Source organism: Amphibalanus amphitrite, unplaced genomic scaffold (genome assembly GCF_019059575.1).
Source record: "Amphibalanus amphitrite isolate SeventyFive unplaced genomic scaffold, NRLGWU_Aamphi_draft 000062F_arrow, whole genome shotgun sequence".
Classification (NCBI taxonomy): Eukaryota; Metazoa; Arthropoda; class Thecostraca; order Balanomorpha; family Balanidae; genus Amphibalanus; species Amphibalanus amphitrite.
This window is the reverse complement of record NW_024881558.1, coordinates 366,422-380,153: the sequence shown is the minus strand read 5'-3', so window position 1 is coordinate 380,153 and position 13,732 is coordinate 366,422. Positions and strand designations below refer to the sequence as shown.

General features: G+C 48.7%; 1 protein-coding gene across 1 annotated transcript in view; it reads right to left on the bottom strand.

The window, feature by feature from the left end:
* Nucleotides 1-13,732, bottom strand: part of LOC122378590 — a 111,707-nt gene that overhangs the window by 14,391 nt on the left and 83,584 nt on the right. Inside the window, exons 6-9 of the mRNA XM_043359827.1 lie at nt 10,298-10,528; nt 8,582-8,732; nt 6,911-7,230; nt 5,743-5,846 (exon numbers count right to left, since the gene is read on the bottom strand). Coding sequence (XP_043215762.1) covers nt 5,743-5,846; nt 6,911-7,230; nt 8,582-8,732; nt 10,298-10,528 — 806 coding nt within the window. The remainder of the gene's footprint in view (nt 1-5,742; nt 5,847-6,910; nt 7,231-8,581; nt 8,733-10,297; nt 10,529-13,732) is intronic.

Here is a 13,732-nt window from a genome sequence, read left to right as displayed (position 1 = left end):
AATTTTGAAAATCGGACAATATTTAGTGGCACTTTTTCAGTTCCCCGTCCTTTGACCTTGAATTTGACCCTGAAGTTTGACCTTGATGAAAATGGTTTTCGATGTGCGGCTAGAAGTTTGCACGCGCTACATTTTGGTGCCAAAATTTTGAAAATCGGACAATATTTAGTGGCACTTTTTCAGTTCCCCGTCCTTTGACCTTGAATTTGACCTTGAAGTTTGACCTTGATGAAAATGGTTTTCGATGTGCGGCTAGAACTTTGCACGCGCTACATTTTGGTGCCAAAACTTTGAAAATCGGACAATATTTAGTGGCACTTTTTCAGTTCCCCGTCCTTTGACCTTGAATTTGACCTTGAAGTTTGACCTTGATGAAAATGGTTTTCGATGTGCGGGTAGAACTTTGCACGCGCTACATTTTGGTGCCAAATATTTGAAAATCGGACAATATTTAGCTGCACTTTTTCAGTTCCCCGTCCTTTGACCTTGAATTTGACCTTGAAGTTTGACCTTGATGAAAATGGTTTTCGATGTGCGGCTAAAACTTTGCACGCGCTACATTTTGGTGCCAAAATTTTGAAAATCGGACAATATCTAGTGGCACTTTTTCAGTTCCCCGTCCTTTGACCTTGAATTTGACCTTGAAGTTTGACCTTGATGGAAATAGTTTTCGATGTGCGGCTAGAACTTTGCACGCGCTACATTTTGGTGCAAAATTTTGAAAATCGGACAATATTTAGTGGCACTTTTTCTGTTCCCCGTCCTTTGACCTTGAATTTGACTTTGAAGGTCAAAGTTTAGGGGTGAATGGGTTCGATTTTCGTGATCCTCATGGTACAATTGACCTTGGACGAGGTTTTGGCTAAAATCGGTGCTCGTCGCTGGAAAAGTCGCTGGTAACGTAGCATTTTTAAAGTTCCCCGTCCTTTGACCTTGAATTTGACCTTGAAGTTTGACCTTGATGAAAATGGTTTTCGATGTGCGGCTAGAACTTTGCACGCGCTACATTTTGGTGCCAAAATTTTGAAAATCGGACAATCTTTAGTGGCACTTTTTCAGTTCCCCGTCCTTTGACCTTGAATTTGACCCTGAAGTTTGACCTTGATGAAAATGGTTTTCGATGTGCGGCTAGAACTTTGCACGCGCTAGGTACATTTTGGTGCCAAAATTTTGAAAATCGGACAATATTTAGTGGCACTTTTTCAGTTCCCCGTCCTTTGACCTTGAATTTGACCTTGAAGTTTGACCTTGATGAAAATGGTTTTCGATGTGCTGCTAGAACTTTGCACGCGCTACATTTTGGTGCCAAAATTTTGAAGATCGGACAATATTGAGTGGCACTTTTTCAGTTCCCCGTCCTTTGACCTTGAATTTGACCTTGAAGTTTGACCTTGATGAAAATGGTTTTCGATGTGCGGCTAGAACTTTGCACGCGCTACATTTTGGTGCCAAAATTTTGAAGATCGGACAATATCTAGTGGCACTTTTTCAGTTCCCCGTCCTTTGACCTTGAATTTGACCTTGAAGTTTGACCTTGATGAACATGGTTTTCGATGTGCGGCTAGAACTTTGCACGCGCTACATTTTGGTGCCAAAAATTTGAAAATCGGACAATATCTAGTGGCACTTTTTCAGTTCCCCGTCCTTTGACCTTGAATTTGACCTTGAAGTTTGACCTTGATGAAAATGGTTTTCGATGTGCGGCTAGAACTTTGCACGCGCTACATTTTGGTGCCAAAATTTTGAAAATCGGACAATATTTAGTGGCACTTTTTCAGTTCCCCGTCCTTTGACCTTGAATTTGACCTTGAAGTTTGACCTTGATGAAAAGGGTTTTCGATGTGCGGCTAGAACTTTGCACGCGCTACATTTTGGTGCCAAAATTTTGAAGATCGGACAATATTTAGTGGTACTTTTTCAGTTCCCCGTCCTTTGACCTTGAATTTGACCTTGAAGTTTGACCTTGATGAAAATGGTTTTCGATGTGTGGCTAGAACTTTGCACGCGCTACATTTTGGTGCCAAAATTTTGAAGATCGGACAATATCTAGTGGCACTTTTTCAGTTCCCCGTCCTTTGACCTTGAATTTGACCTTGAAGTTTGACCTTGATGAAAATGGTTTTCGATGTGCGGCTAGAACTTTGCACGCGCTACATTTTGGTGCAAAGATTTTGAAAATCGGACAATATTTAGTGGCACTTTTTCAGTTCCCCGTCCTTTGACCTTGAATTTGACCTTGAAGTTTGACCTTGATGAAAATGGTTTTCGATGTGCGGCTAGAACTTTGCACGCGCTACATTTTGGTGCCAAAATTTTGAAAATCGGACAATATTTAGTGGCACTTTTTTAGTTCCCCGTCCTTTGACCTTGAATTTGACCTTGAAGTTTGACCTTGATGAAAATGGTTTTCGATGTGCGGCTAGAACTTTGCACGCGCTACATTTTGGTGACAAAATTTTGAAAATCAGACAATATTTAGTGGCACTTTTTCAGTTCCCCGTCCTTTGACCTTGAATTTGACTTTGAAGGTCAAGGTTTAGGGGTGAATGGGTTCGATTTTCGTGATCCTCATGGTACAATTGACCTTGGACGAGGTTTTGGCTAAAATCGGTGCTCGTCGCTGGAAAAGTCGCTGGTAACGTAGCATTTTTAAAGTTCCCCGTCCTTTGACCTTGAATTTGACCTTGAAGTTTGACCTTGATGAAAATGGTTTTCGATGTGCGGCTAGAACTTTGCACGCGCTACATTTTGGTGCCAAAATTTTGAAAATCGGACAATATTTAGTGGCACTTTTTCAGTTCCCCGTCCTTTGACCTTGAATTTGACCCTGAAGTTTGACCTTGATGAAAATGGTTTTCGATGTGCGGCTAGAACTTTGCACGCGCTACATTTTGGTGCCAAAATTTTGAAAATCGGACAATATTTAGTGGCACTTTTTCAGTTCCCCGTCCTTTGACCTTGAATTTGACCTTGAAGTTTGACCTTGATGAAAAGGGTTTTCGATGTGCGGCTAGAACTTTGCAAGCGCTACATTTTGGTGCCAAAATTTTGAAGATCGGACAATATTTAGTGGTACTTTTTCAGTTCCCCGTCCTTTGACCTTGAATTTGACCTTGAAGTTTGACCTTGATGAAAATGGTTTTCGATGTGCGGCTAGAACTTTGCACGCGCTACATTTTGGTGCCAAAATTTTGAAGATCGGACAATATCTAGTGGCACTTTTTCAGTTCCCCGTCCTTTGACCTTGAATTTGACCTTGAAGTTTGACCTTGATGAAAATGGTTTTCGATGTGCGGCTAGAACTTTGCACGCGCTACATTTTGGTGCCAAGATTTTGAAAATCGGACAATATTTAGTGGCACTTTTTCAGTTCCCCGTCCTTTGACCTTGAATTTGACCTTGAAGTTTGACCTTGATGAAAATGGTTTTCGATGTGCGGCTAGAACTTTGCACGCGCTACATTTTGGTGCCAAAACTTTGAAAATCGGACAATATTTAGTGGCACTTTTTCAGTTCCCCGTCCTTTGACCTTGAATTTGACCTTAAAGTTTGACCTTGATGAAAAGGGTTTTCGATGTGCGGCTAGAACTTTGCACGCGCTACATTTTGGTGCCAAAATTTTGAAGATCGGACAATATTTAGTGGTACTTTTTCAGTTCCCCGTCCTTTGACCTTGAATATGACCTTGAAGTTTGACCTTGATGAAAATGGTTTTCGATGTGCGGCTAGAACTTTGCACGCGCTACATTTTGGTGCCAAAATTTTGAAGATCGGACAATATCTAGTGGCACTTTTTCAGTTCCCCGTCCTTTGACCTTGAATTTGACCTTGAAGTTTGACCTTGATGAAAATGGTTTTCGATGTGCGGCTAGAACTTTGCACGCGCTACATTTTGGTGCCAAGATTTTGAAAATCGGACAATATTTAGTGGCATTTTTTCAGTTCCCCGTCCTTTGACCTTGAATTTGACCTTGAAGTTTGACCTTGATGAAAATGGTTTTCGATGTGCGGCTAGAACTTTGCACGCGCTACATTTTGGTGCCAAAACTTTGAAAATCGGACAATATTTAGTGGCACTTTTTCAGTTCCCCGTCCTTTGACCTTGAATTTGACCTTAAAGTTTGACCTTGATGAAAAGGGTTTTCGATGTGCGGCTAGAACTTTGCACGCGCTACATTTTGGTGCCAAAATTTTGAAGATCGGACAATATTTAGTGGTACTTTTTCAGTTCCCCGTCCTTTGACCTTGAATTTGACCTTGAAGTTTGACCTTGATGAAAATGGTTTTCGATGTGCGGCTAGAACTTTGCACGCGCTACATTTTGGTGCCAAAATTTTGAAGATCGGACAATATCTAGTGGCACTTTTTCAGTTCCCCGTCCTTTGACCTTGAATTTGACCTTGAAGTTTGACCTTGATGAAAATGGTTTTCGATGTGCGGCTAGAACTTTGCACGCGCTACATTTTGGTGCCAAGATTTTGAAAATCGGACAATATTTAGTGGCATTTTTTCAGTTCCCCGTCCTTTGACCTTGAATTTGACCTTGAAGTTTGACCTTGATGAAAATGGTTTTCGATGTGCGGCTAGAACTTTGCACGCGCTACATTTTGGTGCCAAAACTTTGAAAATCGGACAATATTTAGTGGCACTTTTTCAGTTCCCCGTCCTTTGACCTTGAATTTGACCTTGAAGGTCAAGGTTTAGGGGTGAATGGGTTCGATTTTCGTGATCCTCATGGTCCAATTGACCTTGGACGAGGTTTTGGCTAAAATCGGTGCTCGTCGCTGGAAAAGTCGCTGGCGACGTCGCCAACTTCACGGACATTCAAATTAAGGGGGTCGCTAATTAGGCACGTTACCCTACTCGTTAAATGTCATCAATGGGTGCTGTTTAGCGATTCCAATATTGTACATCTTTAATGCAATTAAGTTTGTTGCGACAATGTATTACTATAGGTATATGCAATTTATTTATTTACATTTTATTTTAACCAAATGACTATAGGCATCAGCCAAAGCTTGTTTGCAACATTTTGTATTAGTTACGTTGAGTGTGAAGTGCATGTTTGAGACAAAAAATGTTTCGTTTCTTTTTTTCCATTTTCGAATCGGAAAATGTTTCATAAGTCCAGATAGGTATAAGAATGTGTAACGGAGATTGAGAATATTTAAATGATACGTTCACGATAATGTGTTGTAAAAAATGGAAATGATAGCGATTTTTTTAGAGGATAACGTCAGAAACAAACAACAAAACAAGCGAAGACATAGATGATATAATTGTTAGAATGTAATGAAACATTGTGTACGAGCAATAGATGCAGTTAGTGTTCAAACACAATCACAAGGTTTCGCGGTTTTTCTATAAGGACTTGACAAAACACATAAGAAACAAGGCTTGACGGAAAAAACTGACGCTAGTCCAGGTAAGATCCGGGTCCCGACCGCATGAGATCAGATCCAGGTCAGGTCAGGTGCGGACCGGATCAGGTTAGGTCAGATCAGGCTGGGTCAGCTGCTGATCTGCACTCACTGATCCGGGGCTAGTGAACCGCCCTGGTCAGGACCGGGTTAGGTCAGGTCAGCTCAGGGTCAGGTCAGGTCAGCTGCCGCAGTGCACTCACTCTTCTCCGGGACTGGTTAGCCGCTTTTGGCCGGGTCAGATCAGGTCAGGTCAGCTCAGGGTCAGGGTCAGGTCAGGTCAGGTCAGATCAGGTCAGGTCAGCTGCCGTAGTGCACTCACTCGTCTCCGGGACTGGTCAGCCGCCGCCGCAGCAGGACGTCCAGCGCCTCGGGCTGCTTGTCCATCAGCAGCTGATAGGCCTCGTGCAGCAGCTCGGCCGACACCTGAGGTCAGCAGGTCACATATAGTCAGAGGGGGCCAGGGGTCACGTTGTAGACGGATCGTTAGTGACTTTCATAAGGGCGGCGAAATTAAATTGTTCTGCTGACTGCCAGAAATGCCAGGAGACTCGTTACTGGCGACATAAAATAGCTTGAATTCAAAGAAATTAATTTATGGATTTAAACGTTATGTCACTGAAACAGTTACCAAGCAATAGCAATTGCTGAGTTGTCACCCTTCTGACAAAATGATATTCTGGCTAATCTGTCAGCCCACTGTCAATTTTCTCACGAGTTCCGAGATATCCTTGGCAGTAAATACCGTCTACCTTGCATTTGGCTGAGAGGAGACAGACACAACAAAGCTATATCTGATACATTTCTCGGTAAGACGGCACCTGAACAAGACAAACAAACATCCCTTTGTGTGTTCTCGTCGTAAATCGCCGACGCCATTTACTCCGTAAAATAGCACCGGCCCTTTCCTAGGAAAGCCGTTTTAGCGGTACGCCGGCGCCGGCCTTGTACCGCCCCCCCCCCCCCGCCCCAGCAGCGTCATGTCGTCGTACCCAATGACGTCATAACGACGTCCGTCTGCGGCGGTCATTAATCCCGCCGAACTCGTGACCCGACGACCGCCAGTTAACGTACCGACAAAAAATCACCATCAATTATCACACCCCGGGGCTCATATTTCATTATTTATATGGAAAGTAGTTTTTACCAACATTATGACTCAGCGTGTAAAAAATGTGCCGTAAAATCGATGAAAAATGATAACCATGCCTTATTGGCTATTGCCACTCTAGTCTACTGTTGTACAATTTTTGGATAAGTTTCATCAATTTACTTGCCTCTTCTGGCTAGCCTGTCTGATTTGGGTGAGCGCGGCGCACACAGTCCGCACACAGTCCGCACACAGTCCGCACACAGTCCGTTCACACAGTCCGTTCACACAGTCCGTTCACACAGTCCGTTCACACAGTCCGTTCACACAGTCCGTTCACACAGTCCGCACACAGTCCGTTCACTCAGTCCGCACACAGTCCGCACACAGTCCGACCCACCTCGAACAGCTCCTTGTTGTGGTCGATCAGGCTGCGGATCACGTTGATGACGTCGATGCGCTCGGTGGCCTGCTGGCTTAGCTCGTTACCCAGCTGCGCCAGCGAGTGCAGGATGTTAGGCGCGAACAGGGTGGCCAGGTTGTTACTGTCCATGCGGTTGCCGGTGAGCCACTCTCCCGCCGGGGTACGCCGGTCTGCCGCGCAGTCTGCCACCTTCTTCAGGAAGCAGAGCAGCGCCCACAGCGTGTCCCGGTTGGGCACGGCCAGCAGCTGGATCAGGTGCTGCAGGCAGTCAAACTGCTGCTTCCTGTTCCTGATCTCTGCGAGCGGAGGGAGGGGCGTCAGTCGGAGACGGGCAGAGGTGGCGGGATCGAGCGATCGTTACAGATATATGTAGGTGTAGCAACAGTGCTCTTCTTTGTGCTTTGAGTGCGGTTCATTCGCAAGGGAAGTGTCTATAAAAGAAGTGTATAAAAGTCTCGAATAAAAAAGAGAAAATAGTAAAGGCAGTCGGTTCGTTGCACTTGCTGTCGCCCGCAATCCCAAAGGCTGCGCTCACTCTATGACGCCGAGAAGGGCGGGTAGAGATCATATCACTCACTCTGTGACGCCAGGAAGGACTGCTAGAGATGGCGTCACTTACTCTGTGACGCCAGGAAGGGCTGGTAGAGATCATATCACTCTGTGACGCCAGGAAAGGTTGGTAGAGATCGTGACACTCACTCTGTGACGCCAGGAAGGGCTGGTAGAGATCGTGACACTCACTCTGTGACGCCAGGAAGGGCTGGTAGAGATCGTGTCACTCACTCTGTGACGCCAGGAAGGGCTGGTAGAGATCGTGACACTCACTCTGTGACGCCAGGAAGGGCTGGTAGAGATCGTGTCACTCTGTGACGCCAGGCAGGCTGATAGAGATCATATCACTCTGTGACGCCGGGAAGGGCTGGTAGAGATCGTGACACTTACTCTGTGACGCCAGGAAGGGCTGGTAGAGATTGCGACACTCACTCTGTGACGCCGGGAAGGGCTGGTAGAGATCGTGACACTCACTCTGTGACGCCAGGAAGGGCTGGTAGAGATCGTGACACTCACTCTGTGACGCCAGGAAGGGCTGGTAGAGATCGTGTCACTCTGTGACGCCAGGCAGGCTGATAGAGATCATATCACTCTGTGACGCCAGGAAGGGCTGGTAGAGATCGTGACACTCACTCTGTGACGCCAGGAAGGGCTGGTAGAGATTGCGACACTCACTCTGTGACGCCAGGAAGGGCTGGTAGAGATCGTGACACTCACTCTGTGACACCAGGAAGGGCTGATAGAGATCGTGACACTCACTCTGTGACGCCAGGAAGGGCTGGTAGAGATCGTGACACTCACTCTGTGACGCCAGGAAGGGCTGTTAAAGTTCGTCTCACTTACTCTGTGACGCCAGGAAGGGCTGGTAGAGATCGAGCCACTCACTCTGTGACGCCAGGAAGGGCTGGTAGAGATCGTGACACTCACTCTGTGACGCCGGGAAGGGCTGGTAGAGATCGTGACACTCACTCTGTGACGCCAGGAAGGGCTGGTAGAGATCGTGACACTCACTCTGTGACGCCAGGAAGGGCTGGTAGAGATCGTGACACTCACTCTGTGACGCCAGGAAGGGCTGGTAGAGATCGTGACACTCACTCTGTGACGCCAGGAAGGGCTGGTAGAGATCGTGAGGCAGCAGCGGCTCCGGCAGGTCCCGGAAGTACTCCTTGATGAGCGTGGCCACGTCGTGCGGACACAGGTCGTCGCTGAGCTTCACGTCTGCGCCGCTGTCAAACTCCTCCCGCAGCTGTGTTGGGGAAAATCAGTGTCAGCAAAGTACAGCCCTCTGCAAACTGCGTGGTAGGTATTCTTTTTTCGATAAAACCGAGAATAACGCGCATACTATGATATCAGTCTCTCGGGATTAGTAATAGTAAGAAGCGCGAGACTCCGCACCTTAGATTTGGCCTATCATCTTTTTCATTTTCCATCCAGTTTGGCAACAAAACCCAAAAGTTTATATTTGATAGCCTAGCCTCTGAGTAATTATTGGTTTTGTCGAAAAAAGAATACCTACCACGCAGTCTGCTGAGGGCTGTACATGCTACTTTTCCATCGAGATAAACTGACCCTCAACTAAATCGAGCATAACTAGTAAATAGCGCATCGATACGACCACGGATTCTCGGGATCTATAGGCCACAACCTCCAGGCCAAACACATCGAAAGTGCCTATACTGCACAAATAATCGCCGAAGGCATAAAAGCAAACATTACATCAAAGTTCCTCTTCCCCTCAAGAAGTTTTGTTTTGTTGCCCAGGGTGACAATCGTCGGGCAGACGGCCACCCATCAAGTTTGTCTCGACCCCAACCTCACGATTAGAGTCGTCCTAGTAACAACACTATGCAGAAGTAAACTGCATGTGAAGTTGTGAAGCTGTGCATTGCATTGTAAAGCCGAGATGGAAGTGAATGTGGTATATTCCCCGTCTGCTGGCTGTAGCTGAACCGTCCGACCGGCAGCGGAAGAGCGCTCCGAAAATACAGCCCGATGCCTCGAGCCGCCACCGGATCCGATCATCGTGAGTCACTGCCGGTGTCTGCTCCGTCTCAGTCAGTCGGATCTAGCAGTGAGTCAGTGATACGGCCATCCCTCTCTCTCCCTCCTCCTTCTCTCTCTCCCTCTCCCTCCGACCGCGCGGTCGGTTGCAGCGCGCCGGCCGGCGTCTGTCTGACATTCAGCTCGGTGCTGGCACGGACCCCGACCGGCGGGCGCCGGGCGCGGCCGCACGACCGCGGATTCCGGCCACACTGTGCACCTAGACGGGCCACCGAGCCGCCCCACGGCCCGGCACACCCGCTGGGCGGCGGCTGGGATTGCAGACGGAGGAATGTGAGAGGTAACCAGCGGCAGATGTGGGGTGCTAATGGATCGTCAAGGCGGATCGTGGTGATGTGTGGAGCCGGCTCACTCCCAAAGAATGTCGGTCCGTGCTGACCTCTGAATTACGGTCAGGGTTTTGCGTGAGGTCGCTTTTGCATGCTAATTTTAGGTGTGCACTGTGCAGTAAGCACTGTGCACTATGCAGTGTGTATGTCATAGATACATGAATTGGGGATGAGTGGGACTATTGCATGGTTTCTTATCTAGCCGTCCATTCAGGTCAGTTGATCAGTTATCGGCTGGTGTCCACAGCGATCAGCCAGTGTCGGTCAGCCACAGCCATCTAAATCTACATGTCTTCATCCCCCTCGCGTCCGCCTCAGCCGGTCTCACCTGTCTGGCCCGTTTCTTGCTGTGATCTCCACACGGTCAGTGATCTCCACTCCCCACCCTCCCTCCCCCTCACCGTCCGCCATCCCGTCTCACCTGTCTGGCCCGTTTCTTGCTGCTGCTGACGCGGAAGATGCCGACTGTGTGCAGGCCGTGGGTCTCGATGTGTCGGATACAGGCGGTCACCAGCTGAGGCACCTGGGGCACGTGCGGCTGGAGGGCGGCCTCGGCTCCTGCACCGCCGCCGTCCGAAGCCAGCGACAGACTGCTGTCCTGCACCGAGCTGCGCTTCTCCATGATGTTCAGAGACTCGCACGAGCCGCTCGTCTGGTGGCGACAGAGGGGGAGGTTAGACTTGGAGGGCGGGCATGTAACGTACAACATAGCAGACATGCTGATGTTTGGGCTGTGTAATGCAAGCTATCAACGCGTTAACACTTTTTTAGAGTCTTAAACACACAATTTATGATATCTCCAAACATTCCCTCACTAATGCTTGAGCCTTGAACACTGAACACAGTTTACGTTATAATTCAAACATCAATTGCCCACCTACGGTTCGGCCCTCTGCTATCGGTGTCCATCACCAGATACCGCTACTTGTCAGTCAGTTCGTCTTATCAGTTCGTCCGTTTGTCTGCCTTTTACGTGATTTGTCCCTGACTATCCGTCCGTCCATCCGTTCGTTTCCCAATTTGTCATTTCATCCCCACATCCGTCTCTGCAGCCCCCTAAACATTACATATGTCGGCTCCGTCCGACGCATTAGTAATACCATGGCCCTTTATACCCTAATAATGAGTAATACGCATGCCTACATAGGTATATAGGTACGCGGCTATATAGGTAGATGAAATGTTCTCCGGATCTATACGGAATAGACGCGATATTACACGCAACACGCAAGTACAACTCAGTTCACTGCGCTGATCTGGAAAGTTCCTCTGTCTGGAAAGCCCTTCTGTCTATTTGTTCTCCAGGACCCAGGTATCATGGCTGAACCACATTCTAATGCGACATGAGAGATGTTCCTGTTAGCATGAGCAGCTTGTAGAACACGGTGCCGCGCTGACAAGACGATGTAAATGCTTTGCACCTGTGACATTGTTTTTACAGTGTCCAAATCAGTTTTGCTATCTTTGATTATTGACAGTCACAGCTGAAAATTGGAATGCATTTGTTTCCGAATTGGCATATCAAGTGAACAACAGTTTCAGACGGTAAACATATTAACGGGCCTTTCTACCAGGAAAACATTTGTGTTGTGCCAAGGACAAGGGGTGATTTCCGATTAAAACAGAACTTTGACCGGGGACGAGTAGAGAAAACATGCATCGCTAACCACCGCATCCCATGTGCACAAGCTTGGGTGCATCGTATGGCGTTTTAGTGGGTGTGACTGCATACGCAATGTCATCATTCAGTGGATGAAGAACTGCAGACGCCAGACAACGTCCTCTATACGCTATACAATATTCCGAAACCCTCTTTCCGGCGCCTTCAACTCTGCACTCCGCCGCAAATCTTTAATTCATTTGGTAACAAGCATTCACTACTCGCCCATATTGCTTATCCGATTGAATGACACATTCCATTATCGCTTATCCCATTGTTGCCTTTACTTTAATCTTACATAATCATTGCTAAGCTGAAGCTCCCTTCTGCTGTCTTAGCCTTAGGCATGTTCTGAATCTTAAAATGTGTGTACGTTTAGACGGACAAATTCTTCGATAACGTGTCTTTTTCATTATGCATCAAACGAGTTCTAGTTTAGAGTTCTATAGAGTTCTAGAGTTTAAGAATAGTTTTATATAGTATTTTTCTACATTTGTCCCTAAAGACATACATTTTCATATGTAACGTTCATCCAATTTTACAGGTATGTTATACCAGCTTCTTTCTTTGATAGATAGACGCAAGCGTTGTTTTTCCTCTCTCGCTACGCAAACTTGTGAATGACGTCACAATGCGACCTTGACGCTGCCGCCGGCGCCATCGTCGAAGGGTGTGGTACGTGCGGGGGCGGGGCTGTCGGGGGCGGGGGCGGGGGCGGGGGCGGGGCGGGGCGCTGAGGGCCGCCGGCTGGGCTCCTCGGCCGGCCGCTGGCCGGTGTTTATGTCTCAGCAGCTCGGCGGCGGCGCGGTGGGCACCCGGCCAGCCGCGGCGCGCAGATTCAGGACCGACGCCGCTAAAATAATCCAGCCACCTTCTGCCGCTGGGCGAAAATAGGGCCTGCTGGCTGCCGGGCGGCCGCCGAGGCCCGCTCAGCTGGCCAACAGTCAGCTGACGCGCCGAGCCGGCGACGCGAGGCGGCCGGCCGACCCGCGCCGCCGCCGGCTATTTACAAGCGGCCGCCACTATGGCCCGCTGTCGGACGCGTCAGCGCCGCCGGCGCCGATGACGAGCCGCCGCCGGCGTCATCGGCCGCGCTGACGACGGCAGCGCGGCGCGCGGCCCTCCGTGCGACCTGGCCGGCCGACGCTGGCGACTCACCACCATCGCGTCGGTCCCAGATTGCCAACAGGTGATTGGCACGGACGCCGGCGCCCGGCCGACTGTCAGCCCGGCCCGGGTGACGTGCGCCGTCAGATAACGGCCCAAACCCGACACCCCGCGTGGCCCACCTGAATTATTGTGTGAAAAATGTTCTTGGGGTATCGAAAAATCTTAATTTCTTTTTCCGAGAAGCCATTTTCGAGCCGTTTTAATTGGATAAGTTATTTCAGAAGTTTGAAGAACGAGGCGATCGGCTGACATGTGACTAGTGTCAGGCGGTGGGCCGATTCGGTCGCCGATCGCTGACCCTCTCTGGAACCGGCGACACCCTGATAACGGATGGCGCCCGCCGTCGAACGGTGTGCATTCCGCCCTCGGCGACGATTTAATTTTACCGGACCGGTGCGCGCAGCTCGATTTGTTGGACCTGATACTGAGCGCACTAACGACCTGCTCGTCTATGCCGAAAATGCGGCGAGCTATTCGAGCCGGCGCCCCCCAAATTACGGAAATCCCGCTGACACGGCGACACGTCAGTCTCTGAGCGCTCCGCGGTGGCCGCGGCCGGTGACAGCGGCGGCGGGGTGGTGCGGGTGCTGGTGGCGATCGGTGGTGCTGGTGGTGATGGTGATAGGGGTAGTGATGATGGTGATTGCGGTACAGCAGTGGCGTTGGTAAGGAAAGTGACTAAGCAAGTGTCACTGTCACCACTAGATGCTATACCGAATGAATAACACGACAGTCTGACAGCCAATCCGTGAGACACATATGGTATCAGAAGTCAGAACATCCCCAGCTATAGCCGTCTGCTGTCGAGCCTAAGGAATCGGGGTCTGGCGAGTCACCCTCTCAATTTCCCGGCTATTCTGCACACTAAAAAGGAAGTTATTGAATGTTGACACGAAGATTAAGCGCCAAGAGACGAACTGGCGTCTGAGAAGTGAGAAGGGATATGAGTGATATGACTAAAGGATGGCTGATGCGTCAACGGATAGGAGAAACGAACGTCTCACTTCGTTGTCATTGCTATTCCAA